The sequence below is a fragment of the Dryas octopetala genome, chromosome 1 (genome assembly GCF_963921425.1).
Source record: "Dryas octopetala chromosome 1, drDryOcto1.1, whole genome shotgun sequence".
Lineage (NCBI taxonomy): Eukaryota > Viridiplantae > Streptophyta > Magnoliopsida > Rosales > Rosaceae > Dryas > Dryas octopetala.
This window is the reverse complement of record NC_141366.1, coordinates 25,057,601-25,079,338: the sequence shown is the minus strand read 5'-3', so window position 1 is coordinate 25,079,338 and position 21,738 is coordinate 25,057,601. Positions and strand designations below refer to the sequence as shown.

At 34.7% G+C, this 21,738-nt stretch overlaps 1 protein-coding gene across 1 annotated transcript; it reads right to left on the bottom strand.

Annotated features, from left to right (window-relative positions):
- Window positions 1–2,529: 2,529 nt before the first annotated feature.
- Window positions 2,530–12,408, bottom strand: CLT1 (CRT (chloroquine-resistance transporter)-like transporter 1). Its single transcript, XM_086252077.1, has 10 exons — window positions 11,914–12,408; window positions 7,806–7,951; window positions 7,283–7,320; window positions 6,532–6,647; window positions 5,683–5,782; window positions 5,556–5,591; window positions 5,081–5,131; window positions 4,836–4,959; window positions 3,799–3,924; window positions 2,530–3,246 (listed from the first exon to the last, which is right to left on the bottom strand). Exons 1-10 carry the CDS (start codon window positions 12,339–12,341, stop codon window positions 3,074–3,076), a joined length of 1,338 nt encoding a protein of 445 aa, XP_086108203.1. The 5' UTR covers window positions 12,342–12,408; the 3' UTR covers window positions 2,530–3,073.
- Between the last annotated feature and the right edge of the window lie 9,330 nt (window positions 12,409–21,738).

Below are 21,738 nucleotides of genomic sequence, written 5' to 3'. Positions count from 1 at the left end.
GTGAACAAAAAAATAATAAAAAATTAAATAAACTTTAAAAAGTAAAATAATTATTAAAAAAACTTAAAAAATTAAAAACCCAATAATTAATTTTAAAAAACTAAAGAAATAAAGAAAAAAACATGCTAGTTGCTGGCAAACCTGAACCCTCCTCCCTCTGCCTCCCCTGCGTCGGCCACCCAAACCCACCCACCTCCCTCCCCTTCTCCAGCCACCAGCTTAATCTCTCTCTTTCTATCTTTTTTTTTTTTTTCTCTCTCTCTCTCTCTCATTCTCAAATATGGGTGTGTAGCCCCGATTTCTCCTCCCTCCGTCTCCTCCTCGTCGGCCACCCAACCCAGTGCAATGACAGTGAGGGAGTCTGAGGTCACCAATGGGTCCAAGATCTTGCTCATGGCTTCTCAGGGCTTGCACCAAGGGGGTATTCTTCTGAATTATTTTTCTTGAAATTTGAGTTTTTTCTCCTGAACTAAATTAAAAAAAAAAAAAAAAAAAACTTGAATTGGGATATTAAGTTTGATGGAAATGGAAGAACCCACTTGTTTAGTAGTTGCGAAAATAAATGAGGGGACTTAGGGGGGTGTCCCCAACTTAGATTTCATTGGATTTTAAAAGTCCAATGAAATCTAGGTATCCCCAGCTTAGATTTTAATGGATTTCCAATGAAATTTAGGTGTCCCCAACTCAGATTTTAATAGATTCCTGTGAAATCCAGGTGTCCTCAAAAAGTCATAGATTTCATTAAGTGAAAGATTTGGATGGAGTTGAATGCATTTTTTACACATAACAAATTTCATGAGAATTCCACCCAATTTCTTTGAACTTTGATGGATTCTATGGATTTTAAAATCCATTAAACTCCTTTAAAATCTGAGTTGGGGACACCCCCCTTAGACTAGAGTTAATGCTCAGGCCGATGCCTACGAGTATATGGTGGATTATTCCCAAACTAACAAACGTGTCTGAGTGTTTTATTAGATTATTTGTTTAATTTATTATTTGATTAATGTTTTGGGGATGCATTTGAGGCCTCTGAGAAACCGTAGTTGTAGTTTTGGTTGGATTATTGCGTCTTGGAATTGCTGCATTGGTGAAAATTGTAGAAGAAGAAGAATATGGAGGAGGGCTCGACGCGGGTTGGGTGACCGACGCAATCTACAATGACGGTGGTGGGGAAGGGAAGGGGAGGGGTAGAGCTGGTGGCCGGAGAGGAGGAGGGAGGTGGGTGGGTTGGGTGGCCGACGTGGGGGAGGCGGAGGGAGGAGAGCTTGAGGCTGCCAGCAGCCAACAGGTTTTTTTCTTAATTTTTTTGTTCTTTTTTAATTAATTATTGGGTTTAAAAATTTTTTAGTTTTTTTAATAATTATTTTATTTTTTAAAGTTTATTTAATGTTTTATTATTTTTTTGTCCACATGTGACATTTTTTTAAACCCATGGCAATCTGCCACGTAGGCAGTTAACGGCGTCCTAGACGGAAAAGTTGACGGAGGTACTTGGGTATGCAAAATCAGTAATTGAGATATCTTTGAGCAATTTTTTTTTTTTTTTATTGAGGTACTCAAATAAAATTGGGTGGTTAGTTGAGGTACTTGCGTGTAATTTGTCCTAATTAATAATTGTTACTACATTATTTTTTAGGATTTTTGTCTATTAAAGTCCAAAACAAAAAAGCCCATGATCGAGCGACCAACCTGTAAAAATACGGTGACAAACCGGTCCATTTTAATGAGCCGAGCGCTCGATTTTAATGTGCGACAGTGACTATTTGAAGTTGTATATAAAATGATACTTGTAGATATACATTATGTCTTCTTTTACATAAATATGTCAAAAACTAATGAAATCAACATAAAACACAAAATTCAAGCTTATGGAATCACATTCACCTACATTAATATTATAACATAAAAATAACTATTACTAATTGTCATTGTCAAACAATGACAATTATTGCCACTATTCGACAGTGACAATTTGCCCAGTTTAAAAAAACACACATTGAGCACTGACATCAACATAGAAAAAATTATAACGTGAGTTTATTTGTGAAAAAGGTGGACATATTTGTCGTTGCAACCTTTAAAATCAATTGTAATTTTTTTTAAAATTTGTTGTTTAATGTTTCTCTTTTTTAGGAATATGTTGAATATTCAATTTACATCATTTTTACATATTAACTCTCTAACTTAGAGTTCAAAAACTCTACATTTTTTTGTGTTTTAGTTAGTTTTTGTGTTTTATAGATTAAGTGAAGCAAAGATGAAAAAAATATATATATATATATTTGCCTCTTTGAGAGACGAATATAAGGAAGAAAATCATTCCCAAACAATCTGAAAATCAAATCTTTGCCCTCCATACACCAACAGGCTTATCCTTAGCAATGACATTCGAAATGCCAATTTCAGTAATATTAAGCAGTTTTCCCCTTTTTTGGGAAAGAAAAAACAAAAAAAAAAAGAAAAAATTGGTGTGGGCAAAGCTAGAATGCAATATTTTATTCACCCACAAAATTATCAAAAAAAAAATTTACAGCAGTATAAAGCACCGTAATAGATTACTTGTAACACAAAATTCTGACAAAAATAAATAAATAATTACAGGTAACAGACTTACAAAAAAGAAACTACCAAATTTCCAATGAAATTACTCCGGTATCTTTCCAGCAATTGCTATTACAAAATTCATTTCTTGCAGTGTCTGTTTTTGGTACTCAATTCTTCTTTCCAACCCTATCTGTCCTAAAACACACTAGAAGTCTCCGACTTTATAGCATTACTTGCTTTGTGTCCCTCAGAACATGAATGTGCATTAGACACTTTTCCTTGGAGGGGAATAAAAATACAAAAATCACAAATAATCATAACTGCCTATGGATTTCTTGTTCTCTTGAATCAAAATCTAAAGTTAGGCTTATTGCCTTCATTTCTATTGCTTGCAAATGAAGGAACATGGATGTACATTATCCAAACAAGATAACAACATTCATTGTCTTCCTCTTATCTGTCATAACCATGAAGAGGCCTGTGTCCTGCGCTTTGGGCTGGAGTGGCAACATGCTGATATCAGCTATCATATGTTAGGAGGCGAAGGGGAGGCACTAGCCGGATGCATTGAAGGTGTCCAAGCATAGATGAGCAAACCAAATACAAGAATCATGGTTCCAGCAACAAAGCCTGTCGGCAGCGAGGCTGCAACGCCTAGGTATGGTAGTGGCAATGTGAAGACATAAACAGATATGGGCACTGCCATGTATGTCCCAAACAATGCCCACATATAAATTAGATTAATCCACAAAGCACAAATTACAAGAGACAACAATATAAAATGAAGTGCTCCTATTTGCAATTGCAGTGTGCCATAAAAGTTAGTTGCTAATTTTTTGACGTACTTTCATGGATTTACTGCTAATAGGATAGCTGAACTCTAGCATAGAAGCTAATAACCCTTCCAAGACTTCAAAAATCCTTCCCTACACTATATAAGGATTTGGATAACTTGTATACAAACAAAAAATGGCTAGAAAGGTCTGCCTTTAATGAGCTCATATAGGTTTAAGGCTTTGTATTCAGTTTTTAGTTGATGCTTTAAATCCAAACCCACACTGACCCAAATGGAACTATACATGCTGAGCATCAACCATTTAGTGACCCATCATTCAACTTCATGTAACACCCACTACACATACCAAGCCAAAGTTTCAGATTTCCCATTTTGTATGCACCAACTCTGGTAGTTACTTGCTTACAGTTGTAATAGCTTTCATATGGAAGCTACTTCAATTAAACTATACATACCTGAAAATGTGGATGCGAGGGAAGATACCACAGCAGAAGATATCTTCAGAAGATGCAGCAATGATATGTTAAAACCCATGTTGACAATAATAAACAGCAAAGGAAGTAGCGGGGCACCATCACATCCTGTGGTCAGCCAAATTTTAATGAAATAAATTAAATAGTTACTGCAATGTTTAAATTTGTACATATTGGGGTAGCAGATAATAATTCAGGCTTCATATTTAATTCAATTGTTGGCGCAACAAAAAATAGAATTAATTGAATTCGGGCAAAATCTACCTTGTATATAAGAACCAACAGTATTTGCATTTCCGACAACATGAATTTCCAAGAGAGAACCATCTTGTTACGATAGTAAATTAATTAAATGGAAAAAACCAGACATCTTCAATCCGGTTTTCCCCACACCTCACTTCCTTGTTACAGCCTTATCCTCACTCTTTATTATTTCAGGTTGTGACTCCTGCACTATTTATTCTCTCCTTGCTCCTAAATGAGATCTCTACTGACTATCTCACTGAACAATATGATTTTAAACGTGTCAATCTAATTCCAGAGTGTATGTTAGCATAAGAGCTAAATTTTGACACAATAAATTTGACAAACAGCTAGTGGAGTGGAACTTTCAGGATTCCTTAATGCAACTTATTTGCTTGAAACATGTTAGCTACTTCAATGCTTTCTCTATAGTTCTGGTTTGGGTTGCAGTATGTTGCATTTTCAAAAGGATTGCAGACCAAATCCTTTTAATCTTAAAACTGATCCATGCAGCTGATTCTCTAGAACATGGATCTCAAATTTATGCACGAACAAATATAAAAGCTGAGTACAGAAAGCCGCAATGTAGGCTAAGTTGATTTTTTCTTTTGGCCTGAAGGTTAAGCTGATTTGATATTTAGTTTAATGAATAAATTCATAGGCTTTTTCACATATTGGCCCACAAACTAATAATAAAATGAATTTTATCAACTTTAGAAAATCAGATAAAAGAATAATAATAATATCTTTAGAGGAAAAAGATAACAATAGCTTACCACTTGATAAGGTACCAATGTTTAGAAAGCAAGCTGCACCGTCTTTAAGATAGTTTGGCAGTTGGCCAAATGGAATACCCCATAATTTTGATACAAAAGGTAAGAGGAGGCATATAAATAGTGCCTGCAATTCATATAGACAAGCAATATTTGGCTTTCGTTGAAATTTGATAATGGAAGACAACATGAAAAAGATTAACTCAACTTCTAAAGACCACAAAACCAGAATTTCAACCATTGCTTACTTGAAAAGCAGATCCAAAGGAATTTACAACAAATAGGTCTACTGAATTTCCCTGTAACAGATTGAAAGTGAATACAATTCTCAGATTAAAATGAACAAAAAAATCTCCAGTGTAATATAGCTCAATTCATCATGCATGTATAAATTATAGTTAAGCTCAACTAGAAGAAAGCTAAATTTATTTGACATGTAGGAGTTGGATCAACATTAAATGATTTCTATCCCTAATCCCTACTGCCTTGGAGCATGTAAGACAACAAATTAACAGTCTGAAAAGTTATGCCAAATTGATTTTCTGTCTTGTTTTCCAGCAGTAAATCTTATTTGTTGTGATAACCCCTTTACCATAATCAGATGCAATACATCATATTGGTTATATCCTTTATCATACTTGTTGCTTCGAAACCCCTTCAGAAAGCAGAAGTTACAGTCAATTTAGGAACATAGAGATGAAAACTGTACATGGCCATTTGTACCTTTAATCGCTGATGAGCATCCAGAAAAATTACTTCCTACAAAATGATAAAAATTTGCCTGTTACAGAGAATGTAATAGAATGTCAAAAAGTGGAAAAGTTAAATAACCATTAGAAAATTTGATAACCTTCAGCACTGTATCAGCTGCTTGGAACAAAAATGAAACTATCATGAGAAGACTCCAAAAAATACCAGCGTCTGTCAATGAATGTCCAGCACTAGATCCACTTCAGACAAAGACAAAGGTAAGTACTTGACATGCTACCACTATACAAAGGACACTCATAATGAACATACTAAAGAGGAACCACATTCTGGATGAGATCAACTTGACAAAGTTATTATTGACTTCTGTTCAATGGATTCAGAAAGAAAAAAAAAAAAAAAAAAAAAAACAGATATATAAAAAGTATCAGCTTATGAGGTAAATCATGTAAAACTGGTTTCCTGGAAACTTTATGGTTTGTTCATCTAACTTAGCAAGATCATCCACTGCTTAATGTGGCCATAATTACATAGAAGAAGGTAGTTCATAAGTTTATTGTTGTGTCACTGGGATTTTCCTCCAGTCCATAAGTTTATTAATAATTGTTTCTAAGTATTCTATCAATTATCAAGCTTAATAAGAAATCGCAGAAAGTTGGCTATAATTATAAAATGTATCACAAATCTAAATTCTGTGTCAATCTTACAGAAAGGATCTAGTAATCACCATGAAATAACTCAAACTATTTTTTTTTTTGTTTAAGATAAATATAAACATACACATGTCAATATGTTGTAAGTTAATTCTTGAATAACATCAGCATCTAGGCGCAACTGCACTTTAATATTGCTTTTCAATGTTTTGCCCTCTTTCAACCTACAACACTCAGAGTTCACGTTGACACATAAAAACCAAATGAATATAGTTTATAGACAAGCCTCATCTTCAAGTCATAAATGTAAAATAAAAAGATTTTAGTATATGGTTTACCTTGCTACAGTTATGATTACACCAGCAGCTACAAGAAAGCACCCTAAAAGTTGATTGACCCTATATCTCCTTCCAAGGAAAATAATTGACAGGAGAATTTGCCAAACAAGAAACGTCTGCAAAATAAGTACAGCAGTAAGTCAACTACCCAACTTTCAGCATTACCCTTCACAAATAAATCACAGCAACTTCTGTCAAGCCCACATCCTTTAGAGGAAATATCTATAATAATTTGGTACTCAAGCTCATTTTATCCTCTGTTTTTCAAATTTCAGCCAATCTGTTACAGTTTCTCAACTGCAGTTGGCTTGAGTCATCATCAGCATTTTTTTTAATCCCAAGGTAAAATTAAATTACAGAACAACTGACTGAATATCCCTGACCTAAAACTTCACCAGTAAAGTTCACTATAACTGGGCTCCTGGATTGGCTTTCTTTATTCGTCGCTTGCATATATATAAACAAATTGAAATATTTAGATACTGCATGCATCAGCTCCACTTAAGTACTTTACAAAAATTTTAAGAGTTTTACATCTAGAGTTTCAGTTTTTGTTCCAATTTTCTCTCTAAAGCAAGGCATCATCTGGTTGGTTCATCCCTTCATTGTTCAAATCACAATGTGCTTGAGCTTAAGAAATTCAGAGATACGCTTGTTTCAGGAAACACAATATGACTAGAGCACTAAAATAGAATTTCACTTATATGAAAAAACAGCTGTATCAGAAAAGTAAATGCTGAAACCAGTCTACCTGCGACAAAACTGGAATTGAAGCTCCAGAAAGAATTGCTGATTCAAGGAAGAGAAGAGAAATTATGAAAATGATAAGTGATATTTGCATATGAATCTTAAAAGTATAACATGAAACAGGATAATATTTTAGGTGATTTCCTCAGAATACAGAGGCATTGAGATTGCATTTAATATATACTGAACACACTGACAAGAGTTTACATTGCAATTGAATACACAGCACCTATAAATGATAACTACAATAATAGGATAACTAAGGAACTAGCTAGAGAACTTATCAGAAGATAATACTAATCATGATACTGTAGGCACGTGTGGTTTATCAGCAGGGGTGACCAACTTAGCACAGGACTTAGGTGTTGGAAGCAAACTAGGATTATATGATTTATCATAACAGACCAACAATGCTCAGTATTACTCAACTATTTTTGTAACCACCAAAGAAGATTGATTTAGCAGAAACTATGCATTGCTTTCAAAGAATTATTACAACCCTGTAAATAAATGTATCAGAATATTACCTCCAGCTGCCATTCCAGTAGCAGCACCAAGAGCTTCCAAAAGGCCAACAGCAAGAAAAGGAGCTTTTGGCATAGAAAGCATCTCATCTGTCACAATACCAGCACGGTACCGGAGATACAAGACTGAGAAATATACAATTACATATCTGAGAAACAAAATTAAAAAGCAATTAATAAAAACATAAACTTAAAATAGGAGTAGAGAAAACATAAAGAACTGAAGTGCTAAGAAAATTGCTCCGTCAAATTTTATGGTAGAGTCTAATTTTAGAAGACCATTATAGTTTTTTTATTATTATTATTATTATTAATCAACTTTCGCCCATAAGATTTGAACTCAAGACCTACTCCCACAAAGGGGGGTGCCACCACTAGACCATATGGTCAATGACAACTCTTTTATAATTAAAGTAAATGAAAAAATGATCAAAGGGAAGTCTCAAAATGTTTGAGGTAGTGATGTGAAAAAAATTCGATTCAGTAATTAATTTATATCACATTCACAGAACAACTGCAAAAACATTGAGGCACCCATGCTATAATTTGAAAACCTATAGTTATTGGTTGACTCAAACCGTCGGTCCAACACCCTATTGTCTCTTCAGTCCGGTTTAACACTCTTGTTGTTTGCAAAACTTTATAGCTTGATCAAAGGTCTCTGCCTTAAGGATATGGGGGGCAAGAAGTACTCTGAAGCCGCCTAGCACTCTTGTTTATAATCTTATTTTACTTTAGAGAAGTACTTAAAAAAATATTTTATTTAAAAATGTGTTTTGTTTGAAAATTCCAACACTATTTTTTCAACACTACATGCCTCACTTGAATATAATTTTCAAAAGAACGCTTTGAATTTTTCAAATTATAACAACGTGCCTTTTCTTGTTTTTTTTTTTTTTTTTTTTTTCTTTTTTATAGAAGTGACATGCATACTTTTAATAGTGTTGGCTTTCAGAAAAGAAAAAATTATAGTGTGTTTGTTTGCAATCAAAAGGTAAAACATTCTATTAAGAAATTACGTAATTATTGATCTGTAACAAATTTACCCCCACCCTAAAAAGTAATTAGATGAGAAAAATTAACTGAAAAAAAATAACTTAAAAAGAAGCTATTTTAAATTTAAAAGATAATCTATCTATATAACAAGAATTGGACTATAAAACAAGGCAGTTTTAATTGATTAGTATCAGATTAGCACACAAGGATTAGAAAAGAATCCAGATTCGCCAAAAATTGGATTTCCAATTATGACATTTCTTAATAAAAAGCTATATTTTTAAGGATAAAACTGTAAAATCAAATAATGAGCTAAAAAAACAACAGCAGTTATCATGTAACCCAATTTTCTCTCCACTCTCTCTTAACAGCAGTAGTTATCTTGCATAATGGAAAAGTCAATTGACGCGCTGAAGCACGTGTCAATTTTATTCAAAATGACAATGATGTACTTAAAACCTTTATAGGTTAATTATCACTTCAAAAGAGTTTTTTTTTTTCTTTTTTGATGAGTCAAATAAGTTAAACATTAGAATAAAATATTTTAATTGTAAAACAAATATTATAGTAATATTAGTTATAATGTTTATATATATAGTATCTACTATTATAAAGGGAGACTGTTTTCTAGCATCAACACACTTCATCAAAATACGTAATGCTAAAAGTACCCTTAATAAAAATATAATTGACTCATCTATTAATTATCTAAAAGGGTTATTATTGTAAAATATCAAGAGAAAATAGAAAATAGAAAATAAATTTAACAAATTTTTAGTTGTATTTCCACCTCAACAAATTTTTTTTCTTTTCTTAGTTTAACTTTAGTTGTTCTATTTTATGATTTTATTATTTTAATTTTGTACAAAAAAAGTTATATTGATCCACATGTGTTAAGATGCAAGTTATTTTCTTGAGAAGCAAAATTGTAACAAGAATGACTTTAACATTAATTTTTTTATTAACCAACTATCTCATTCATGAGATATGAACTCAGGACCTCCTCCGCTAAAGAGGGACTAGGTGCAGTAGCACAACCATAATTTATCCTTCAAGGGGCCGAACAAAAAAATTATAATCATTAAGAATTTGTCATAAAAATTTCAAGTATATATCAAGCAAGAAATTAATAAGCATCAATTTAAGAAAGTTCTAAATTGGATTTCACCATGATCCACCGTTTGACATTCACTTTGGTAAGAAAATAATAGTATACTGATACTTGGGGGGCTTGTACCTATTTTTATTAAACTTTGTTTTAATCTTTGCTAATTGATTGAAACAAATCTACATAATAGATATAGTATAGAATTCTTTTCAAAGCATTTGGGTCAGGGCCATCTCCGGTCGCCGCCACTAACTAGGTGTCATCCACTAGACCAAAATAGTGGCAATAAAAAAATTATTTTGAAAATTAAAATGTAAGGTTTTAGATGTAATCCTTAGCTTTTAATACCAGACCACACAACCAAAAGCATAAAAAGAGATGAAAAGGACACTGGGAAGCTTGTGCACCCACGACACTCGAAATGCAAAGGAATCAAATTTAACCAAAAAGACCTGCAGGTAATGATAGCAATTCTCCTTTATGATAATCCACGTGGTAAGGTGGTGCACCTACGTGTCATCTAGTTGTAAATCAGATCCATGGTTTGTATTCAAGTTAGGCCCACCACTGCATGTGCACTTTCGCAGCGTTTACTTTAATTATCCGCCCTTTTATTTATAAAAAAGAAAAAATAATAATTATTTATTTGGCAAAAAAAATTTTAATTAATTAAATTAAAGAACAAAAAGAATAGAAACCCCTTTTTTTTCATAAAATTTATTTAAGAATTGTTTTTCAAACAGGCTATAAAGAATTATAGAATGAGATGTAATGCTTGTGGGAGTTATGATGAACCTCACATGTAGTGAAGCTAATCATGCCTACTGCCCCAATGACCTTCTATTATATAATCTCTTACAATTTAATTTGGTCAATTTCAAGTTAAATCCTTGCTGAATTATAAAAAATTAAAAATCTTAATACATAATTAAATACTTTAGAATATACATGGTCAGTCATAACACGTAAAATGAATAAGCAGGGACTTGACCATTGTATCTATATATAAGTCAGAATAAGAAGAATTTGAAATGTGTAAAACATGAAAAAGTAGAAATAGACAACTTTCATTTGGTTCCAAATCAAATCATCCTAAGGGGGTGGTCATATTCACCCAAAGGTGTCCAACAGGGTTGTCATTTTCACTCAAAAAGAAAACCCCACCAACTTTAATATATATTTATATTTTTTGTTTATCTGATCCGATTTCCAAAATTTAATTCAATTTAAGAAAGCCGAACTGAGAATCACAAGACAAGACTACCAAATTTTATGTCATCAAAAAGTCAAAAGACTACAAAATTTATTTTGTCTAAATCAAGGTTGCAAATTAAATATGAACGGCCCAGATTATAATTTGGGGAACCTCTAAGGTAATTTTGCGGCTTTGAGAATTTTGTTGAAAATTGTAACTTAATATAAATCCCATCTTGTCCCTAAAGCTAATTATTTAATTTTCTTTTATTCTTTTTTATTTTTTTCTTCCTCTTTCATTTTGCTAAGTGCAGAAAAAAAAAATTAGGAATACCGAATACCATCTAAACAGACTAAACGTATATATCTCTCTAATAGATTATAGAGGTGAACTTACGACGCTAGCATTACCCAAAAAAAAAAACTGTGGAGTTGAGTACTGTGATGGGATAGTTCATCGGGTCGGGTATAGTGGAGTTGTGGATCCCAGTTTGTAAAAATATCAGGTGCGGGAAGGTGTATGGAAAAACGGTGTTCTAAACAGAGGTGTGAGTCAGAACTACTTAGAAGTGAGAGAATAATCATTTAATTGTGACATGTATTATTGACATTGTTATTGTGTTTTTTTGTCTGTGTTGTGAGTATAATCTGTTCATACAGTTTTGTTTTAATTAACTGTCAACTAAAAAGTGTGGCCAAATAGCTGAGAAGCAAAAATGTTATTTAAAAGTTAAAACTGATTAATTAATTAATTTCTAAGTAGCAAAAATGAATAATAAAACAATAAAATAATAATGTTCAGAGGTGAAGTACCCGAAAGTGGCGAGCTGAGCGAGAAAGAAAGGGTAGTGCTTAAGAGGAACCAAAGCCAGCTTATATAAGACCCGATTGCCTACACCCAGAACCACCGTAACCGCCGCTGCAACCACCACCTCCACCCTCCGATTCTTACTCCTCCCCCTCCCTCCCTCCTCCACCGTCCGATACTCCCCCACCACCGCATACGACCGCGGGCCCGCCTTCGAACTCTCCGCTCCATCTCCGCCATCCGATCGCTCCCACGCCCCTCCAGGCCCCGCCGCCACCGCCTTCAAATGCGTCGTCCGCAGCAGCACGATTCCTGGCCATTGATTGCGCGGCGGCGGGAGACGCGAGATCTCGGCCGCTCGCGGCGGGTGCCGGATCATAATCGGCCGGTCCGGGGCTCCGGCTCCGGCCGATACCCGGCGGATACACAACATCTTCCGTACACAGAGACAAAGAGTGAGAGAGAGAGAGAGAGAGAGAGAGAGAGAGAGAGAGGCGTTTGTTGTCTCGAACTCTCTCAATAATGCGTGGGCGTGTTGTTTAAAAAGACTTGGGGGGGTGTGTTTAGGGAAGGTCAGTTCTATTGGAAATCGAACACGTGGTCATTTACAACTTGTCTGCTGACTCTGCTCCATGAAACGTTCTCACTTCCCACCAGGCTAAAAATGAGCTAAAAATAATGCGAAACCAAATTGTTTATTTGTCTGAGCAGGTCAGATTGGCGAGGAATTTGAACACCGGATTGGAATGACGGAAACTTCCTTAAATAAGTTTGGAATATTGTCAGCAGAGGAACAAAGGAAGTTTCACTGGAGAGTGAGTAATCCATCCTTGCACACATTGGAATATTGAGAAAATATGTAATTTAAAGCTTCTAATTTGAAATATTGGCTAATCTGCATAAGACTTTTTTTTTTTTTGTAACTATGAGTGTCTGATCTAGGAACCAAGAAATAATCCACAAGTCCAAGAGATTTTATTGAACATAATGCACTTGTAGCCCTTAAGAGTAAGATGGTACCACTTTCAACTGGCCTGGAATTGAAATAAAGAACTTCATTATGTCAGATAGAGCTTCGATGTTAAATTTAATTATCTGTGTAGGGGAAAATATACTTTTGGAAGAATAACTATGAATTCAATCTCTACTGCATACAATGTCAAAGGTTTCAGGTCATAATTAATTCATATATTATTTGTTTTCAATTCAGTGGAAGCAATACGGTAGAAGTTGGTGGTTCAAGATAGCTCACTGCAAAATTCATCCTTACATAGTTTTTTGACAAAAAGTAGTGTATTTAATGAACTATTTCAAGGAATATGTGCTTTAATCTTTAAATGTTGGAATAGATTTTTGGTAGCACTTCTTTATAATTTTCAAAGGGCTTTTGAATGAAGATTTCATCTTCAATTGGCAGAGGAAGTAATTGCTCACTTGCCCCTTAATTACTGCTTATTACTAACCTTGGTTCTGATCATTTTATATCGAATGGTCCATGGGTGGATCAAGATTTTCATTTATGTTTTTTTAAATTGTGGGCTGTTGGGTTCGCACAGATCGCAAGGGGAAATAACCTTTTTACCCCTGCAAAAAGCTCACGTGTTTGGCACTTGTTATTTTTTAACGTCTGTCATGATAGAATCTACCAAATGTCCTACGTTAACCCACTGTTTAAATACGTATCCTACTTTAATACACTTCTAAATATGTGTCATAAGTTACGATTGACAATTAAATACACTTAAAAGTATAATTCTAATAACTTTCCCGTTGAAACCTTGTTGTTTCCATAATTATGAAGACCACAACGTGATTTCAACAATCTGACCCGTTCATTTTCTATGTTCATAGTCAAAGATCATCCATACAAAAAATCGGCTAAATCGAAATTCATCTACCCATTCGATCATGATTAGAAAAACCACGATCGTTCATTAATTCGACCACCATTATGTCACTTTTACATCTCCAATTGAGCTAATTTTTTGCACGAATTATCTTTGAGTGAGGAATTAAAATTTGAACGGTTTGGATTGTTGACAACACAATTGCATCATTTGTATATAAAAATATGTAATAAAATATATAATAAAACATATGTACATTTATGTTTTATTATAGTTGTAATATTGTATATAATTTTAAAAATTTATTATTTATAGTATTACACTATTACTAACATAATAGTATTATATAATAACTTAATAAGCATATTAATAATTTATTGAAGTAAACAAACAAAAGAGTTATTAACTATGTTATGATTCACAAACTTAACAAATAAACTAGTCAGCTCAGTTGGTTGAGAGTTGAAGCTTGCTATGTGAGGTCTCATGTTCAAATCACAACATAGCCAAAATCTTGTATTTTTTTTTTTTTTGAAGATATATATGTGTCTAAATAGGCTTTGGGCCCATTTTGGGCCGCCCGTTCGGGCCTAGCCCGGCCCGGCCCTCCAAACCCGCAAGCCAAAGCCCGATGGGCAAGCCTTGGGCTTGTGTATTAAAGCCCAAGCCCAGCCCGGCCCGACCCGAAAGCCCTATTGGGCTTCTATAATTCAAGCCCGAGTCTGGCCCGAACCCGAAAACTTTGGGCCGGTCTAGTCCATTGCCGACCCCTAAATAGTTGTATGTCTCCTCGACTTCCTCAATCTTTTAAATGAAATTATACTTTATTCATTTTTTTTTAATTCTTTTTAAGTGTCTTTGCACAATAGGGCAATTTGCTTATGGATCTGGCTTATCAATCCTATCTAGGGCTGGGTAAAAATACCGAAATATCGAAAAATACCGATACCGAACCGATTTTATACCGAAAAATACCGATACCGAAAATACCGATGAATTCGGTAACGGTATTGGTTTACAAAACCCGGTACCGACGGTATACCGATACCGACCGCATATTAAAAAAATATAATTAAAATAATTCATTTTTATACATTAATATACTATACTGGTATATCCTAAATATAAAATACTTAGTATTACCTTTCTATATAATTTACAATTTTATATAATACATTTCTAATTTTCTATAATTTATATCAAACATATATAAATTTATAAACCCTAAACCTATAACTTATATGTTTTTTAATTTATATAATACATTTTTATATAAAAACTAATTAAAAATACCCTAAACCCTAATATTATACTAAATTATATAGTATATAGTATATGTATATGATATCTCATACTAAATTACTAATTTCTATACCCTAATAGTCTAATACTATAAATTTATAATTCATAGATTCATAATTGGTAACTTAGAGTTTGGTATATAGTATATAATATAATACTAATATGATATAATATGGTATAGTATAGTTTAATATGATAATTTTAGTAATTTAGTATATTAATATAATATGATAACACTAGAAATTTAAATTTTTATTCAACTATGGTTTTAAGAGGTTTTTAAAGGATGTTGAATTGTGAAGCCCCGTATTTATTTCCGAAGGTTTATTTTGAAAAGTATTTTAAAGATTTTGGAATTTATTTGGAAAATAAGAAGAGTTTTGATTTAATTTGGGCTTGACTCAAAGTTGACTTTTAAAACTAGTGGACTTTTGATTTTGACTTTTGGCCCATTAGAAAGGTCTCGAACTTACGATTTCATAGACACGTAGCACACGTTGATCAGAATTACGGTTTAGAAGTTACGGATCATACAAGTGTGGGGCAATTGTGTAAAATTTGCATAAGGGTTTTAAAAACCCATTTTAATTTCTGAAATCCCTCATTCTCTCTCCTCTCTCCAGAAATTTCAACAAGTTTCTCTCTCTCTCTCTCTCTCTCTCTCTCTCTCTCTCTCTCTCTCTCTCTCTCTTATTCTCACTGACTTCTCTCTCTCGGGCAGCACTCCCCTGCGCACACCCATCTCCACCCAAGTCCAGCCCCTCCGACCACTTTCCTCGACAACCCAAGATCATCGGCGGTGAGCTGTTCTCGCCGGCGCTAACCCCCCCAGACCAGTCCCCTTTGCCAGCCCGCCGCTCTCTCTCTCCTCTGTTCTCTCTCTCCTTCGCGCCCCCTGCAAGCGCACATGGCCCAGCCACCATAGCCACCTGACGCCGACCACCTTCCCCGGCCTCTCCTCCAGCCAGCCCAACTCCCCTGCGCGACCCCTGCTCGGGAAACCTCCAACAGGACCGCTGGCTCCTCCAATTTTCCGATCGATCTCCTCTGTCGCACCCCCTCCCTCTCTCCCTCTCTCCCTCTCTCTGTCTTATCTCTCCTGTAGTCGGCACCGCCACTCTCCGACCGATACCGCCACTCTCCGACCGATACCTAAGTGATCGGTTACCGACCCATATCGGTCGGAATTCGGTATGGGTGTTTCGGTACGGTAACCGTACCGAACCCACCCCTAATCCTATCAAAGCTATATACCCCGGGCTTGTGTATGAAACTTCTAAAGGAGATTGCATCAAGTTTCTCTGCATGATTAGACTTATATTGGGAGATAAGAGCACTTTGTCCTACAAGCTCTAAAAACGGATCACCAAAGGATCTGAGTTACCCTTTAATGTCTGCAGCTAATATTACTCCAAAGAAACCTTTTACAATCACATTTCATAGAAGAGTTAAAAAATTTGGCCTTGTGTTTAGACAGCAAAAACCTCGGTCCTACGTGTCGAACCAAGAGTAGTTGCACCGTTTTTTGGATTCTTTTTTATGTGTTGGTGTGCTCCCAACCGAGTTAAAACCCTAGGCCAGAAAGATGAAAACTGGTCTTTTCGACCCGAATTTGACTTCTAATCAAACGGTTGTCCGACAGATAGAAAACCAAACTCGGCTTGAGTTCTTTTTATGCTTGAGCTGATTCAGCACTTTACTATGTTCTCGAAACCCTAGCTTTGTGTGTGAACTCAATAATAAAGTGAGTTGGGTCAAATGTGTGTGGTTGTAAGAAGAAGCAGTGGACTCTGGTAAAGATGACTAAGGATATGTGGTTGAGAAGATATTCGTAGGCAACAGTGGTCATAACCATAATCCTCATTTTTGACCAGTCATGAATTAAACAGGAAAGTAAATGGAAGCAACTAGAAAAACATATCTACAAACAGTGAATGCAATAATGAACTAAATTATTAAGAGCGTAATAACTACAAAAACAAAACTTTTAATGAAGTAAATGCTAGAGATGGAAAGAAAACAACTAGACAGACTAAAAGTAAGAACTTAGGGAATGAAAACATTGGGATCTGGGCCCAACAACTACAACCTTAAATAAAAGGAAAAAGACGTTTTTAGTCCTTGTACTATAGATGAGTCGCACTTTGGTCCTCGTCATTTCAATTTGAATTTTTTAAGGACTGTGTTTCCATTAAGTCGCAATCAAGTCCAATCTATCAACACCTAGACGAAAATCCCAACGTGGCACTACCTGATTGGCTCTGAAGTAGACAATTTTGACGAATTGGACCTGATTGCGACATTAATGGAATCACAATCCTTGAAAAATTCAAATTGAAATGACGGGAACCAAAGTGCAACTCATCCATAATAAAGGACCAAAACCATCTTTTAGCCTAAATAAAATAAAGGACTTTGCCATAAACATAAAAGAAATCAACAGGTAGATATGAAAAGAGAATGGAATTTCATTAAATAAGAAAGTGGGTAAGACCCAAGATAAGCAGATGGTGACAACACCGAATAAGAAAAGACAAGGAAAACTATTATAAATAGGGGTGGACACGGTCCGATTCGGCCCGATTTACCCCTAGAACTTTGCACCGCGCCGAAAGGGACTCGTCGGTCCGGTTCGATGCCAAAAACCGGGGAAGGGGGAGAGAAAACCAAACCATTCAAGGTCCAATTCGGTTCTCCACCGCAATTTTGGGCTCGAGCTGGGGAGGCGAAGACCAGAAGGAGAGAGGGGAGGAGGAGGCGGCGAGCACAGCCTCATCGCCGGAGGGCGGCAAATCCAAGAGAAAGTCAGAGAGGAGAGAAAAGAGATCTCGTCGGCGTCACACCAGATTAAGGAGAGAGGTGGTTGCAGGAGGGAGGACAAAGAAGACTGGAGATCTGGGACTGGAAGAGAGAAATATAAAGTGAGAAATGATAAGGAAGAGAGAGTCACGAGGGGAAAAGGAAGGAAGAAAAAAAAAAAGTTTAGGGTTTAGGGTTGATTGAGGTTTGGGTGATTGGGTTTTGGGGCCTTTGGGCAATTGGAATGAAAAAAAAAAAAAAGGGTTTAGGAGGGTTTAGGGTTTATTAGGGTTTTGGGCCTTTTAAGTTTAAACTTTTAATTATAGTGTATAGGATATTTAATAGAGTTCAGGGTTTAGAATATAGGGTATAGGGCATATACTATATACTGTATATACTATACTCTAAAACTATAATAATTTTAATATAAAGTAAATGATTATAAAGTCCAATTTTAGGCTTTCACTACTTTTAAGACCCAAGTATTTTTTTGGTTTTTGAAGGAGGCCCAGTTTATACCAAACCGGTCCTTTCTTCCGTCTTTTATCATTCTCCGTCTGCACTCCGTCTCTCTCTATCTCGCCTTCTCTATCTCCCTCCTTCTGTCTCTCACTCTCTGTCTCCCTCCTTCTCTATCTGTCTCTCTCTGCTGGTCTTCATCTCCATCTCTCTCTCCATTTCTCTCCCCGTTCTGCAGCAGATCTACAAAGACCAGAAAGCCAAAACCCATTTCTTAACACCAAGCATGTTGTAGAGACCTCGACGACGCTGCGAGGGCACGGCCATGGGTGCCATCGTGCTTAATTGCTCTCTCCCTTTTTGTTCTCTACTTGACGTCGTTGTCATCGGCTTTAAGCAGATCCACTTGGATAACATAGAGCTTCGAATGGTGACCCATGCCACACCTCCATCGGTTACTCTCTGAATCCCCAAAACCAAATTTCACAAAAACTCATTTTTTTCTTTTCATTTCCTTCACAGCTCCGACAGTGAGAGAGAGAGAGAGAAAGAAAGAAAGATTAAGGGTTTTCTGAACTCTCCCCCATCTCCCCCACAATCAAATTTGCTTCGAAATCGCTCCACAACAATCAGTAAGACCGCCATCCATTTCTCCTTTTTTTTTCGTTTGATTCTTTCACTTTTGTTTTAGATCTTCGGGTTAATTTTACAGACTTGTGCTCAAGATTTCAAAGGCGGGTCAGCTTTTTTCTTCTAAAGTTTAGATCTTTTGTCTAAAGTATGTATAGATTAGGGTGTTTTTTTTTAGGTGACATATGTTATGGTTGAGTTAATGATTGTCTGATTGATTAATTGGCCACTGGGGTTTAATCACTATTTTAATTTAGTTGCATAAGGAATTGAGTAATAACTTTATGACCTTGCAAGTTAGACATTTTTTTTGTTTCTGTATAGTTATTGTACCTTTTATCATTATCCTTTTATGAGGAAATTTTGAATGTGATTGTATGTTTTATGTTCACTTATATTTATAGTCTATTCACATTACTACTGAGGAGATGCCAAAAATATTGTTGAGTTTTTGGTTGATTCCTTATGCATGTGTATATGTGTGGCTTGTCTTGTACATATTCAGCTTGCTATTTGAACACATAGATGCAATTTGTGGATACATTAATGATCTTGAACTTGAGAACCTACTTAGTTTAATTCCAAGTGCAGTGGAATTAAACTGTGTGTATTTGCCTACTGAATTTACTATGTGTATTGTTCTTCAGGTTTGAGTTTTAGAAATGCATGTTGTTGGCTGTCATTATTGGTTATAGGACACTTTCAATGCTTCGGAATTGCAGTCACATTGGCCAAAAAGAAAAAAAGAAGAACAAAGATTTTTGTTTAAGTTTTTTTGTTTTTTATGTGTTTATGTTAGAAAAATACATAAGATTTGTATATGTATGTTGTTTCTGGGTTTTGGGTTTTGGGTTTTTTTTTGACACAATGAGAATAGTTATTGTTCGATAGTGGCAATAAATAATAATTGCCACTGTGACAGTAGCAATTAGGTGATTGTTACTGTGTGATAGTAGCAAATTAACAATCGCCTGATTTGTTACTGTGTGACAGTAGCAATCAAGTGATTGTTACTGTATAACAGTAGCAATCAGGTTATTGTTATTGTGTGACAGTAGCAATCAGGTGATTGTTACTATCTGAATTTTTTGATTTTCTATAGTTTGAATTTTGGTGATTGTTATTGTATGACAGTAACAAAATATGTTAGTTATCTTCAATATGTGATTGTTACTATCAAACAATAACAATACCTGATTGTCACTGCTACGCAGTAGCAATAAATGATTGTTACTATCAAATAATGATAATACTTGATTGTTACTGCCCGGTAGTAGCAATAGGTGATTATTACTATTCGATAGTAACAATTATATTTACTATTAAAATATAAAAGATTATAGATGCATCATCTCGATTTTTTGTATTTTATATTGGTTATTATTTAACATGTTTATGAAATGAAAAATACCTAAATTATGATTTTTTTTTTTTTGGATAGTTTATGTACCAAATGGCACTAAAATGACAAAATAAATAAATATATATATATGAAGGAAAAAAAAATTGACATTTTTAAAAAAACACTGTAGCGCTACAGCAATGGCGTCACTGTAGCGCTGTTACTGTAGCTCCGATTTTTAAAAAGTGGGCCGCTACAGTATTTTACTGTAGCGTGTGGGTCGGATGAATAGTAGATTTCAAAAAATGGACTTAAAAAAAAACCCTATATAATATGGGCCATAGGGTTATATAAAAAATATTTTAAGGTCTAAAATATAATTAGGTTAATATTAATTTTATTATCTAAAATGTGTAAATGTATAAAATGTGTGTAAAAATGTATATAAAAAGTGTATAAAAATAATATAAATATGTATAAATATATATTTTTTAATTAATCATTTATTAATTGTCATCCACTAGACCAAATATTCATTAACAGTACAAAAATTATTTTGAAAATTAAGATGTAATCCTAAGCTTTTAATTCCGGACCATACACCCAAAAGCATAAAGAGATGAAAAGGACAATGGGAAGCTTGTGCACACACTTGACACTCAAAATTGAATAAAATCTAACTAAAATAGACCTGCAGGTAATGATAGCAATCCTCCCTTATGATCATCCACGTGGTAAGGTGGTGCACCTACGTGTTATCTACCGTAAACCAGATCCATGGTTTGTATTCAAGTTAGGCCCACCCCTGCATGTGCACTTTCGCATCGTCTACTTCTTTAATTATACGCCCTTTTATTTATAATTAAAAAATTAAAAAACTAAAAGAATAGAAACCCCTTCTTCCTTTTTCCCATAAAGTTTATTTAAGAATTGCTTTTCAAACAATCTACAAAGAATTATAGAACGGGATCTAATGCTTGTGGGCGTTATGATGAACTTCACGTGTAGTGAAGTTATGAGGCCGTTTGGTATTGTTTTTTACAAGTATTTTTACTTAGTAGGGTTTTTATTGAATAAGAAGCATAAACATATTTTTATAAAAATTTTAAGTGATTCATGTAAAATCACTTAAACGTGTTTTTTGAAGAAGCACCTGACATGTACTTTTCAAAAATCCCTTAAAAGTGTTTTTATAATCCAGAAACACTTTTATTTATTTTTGCCAAATACTACTAAAAACGGTTCTATTAATTTGAAAACGTTTTTGACAATTCTAAAGTCAGTGTCAAACAGGCTTTACATCTGCATCATGCCCAAGGGTTTAAATTTCGAAATTTCGGTGAAATTTCGCCGAAATTTTCGATTTTGGGAGGGGTCGAAATCGAAATCAAGTTTTGTTAAATTTTCGGTATAATTTCGGCAAAATTTTCGAAATTTCGTCGCCGGTGATC

Bases quoted from the DNA above. Each gene is read 5' to 3' on its own strand.
- CLT1 (XM_086252077.1), bottom strand. From the start codon at position 12,341: ATGTTGTGTATCCGCCGGGTATCGGCCGGAGCCGGAGCCCCGGACCGG. The intron at 7,952-11,913 runs GTACTTCACCTC...TTTGTTTCTCAG, and splicing joins GCTCAGCTCGCCACTTTCGG to ATATGTAATTGTATATTTCT. The intron at 5,783-6,531 runs GTAAACCATATA...CTTTGTCTGAAG, and splicing joins GTAATCATAACTGTAGCAAG to TGGATCTAGTGCTGGACATT.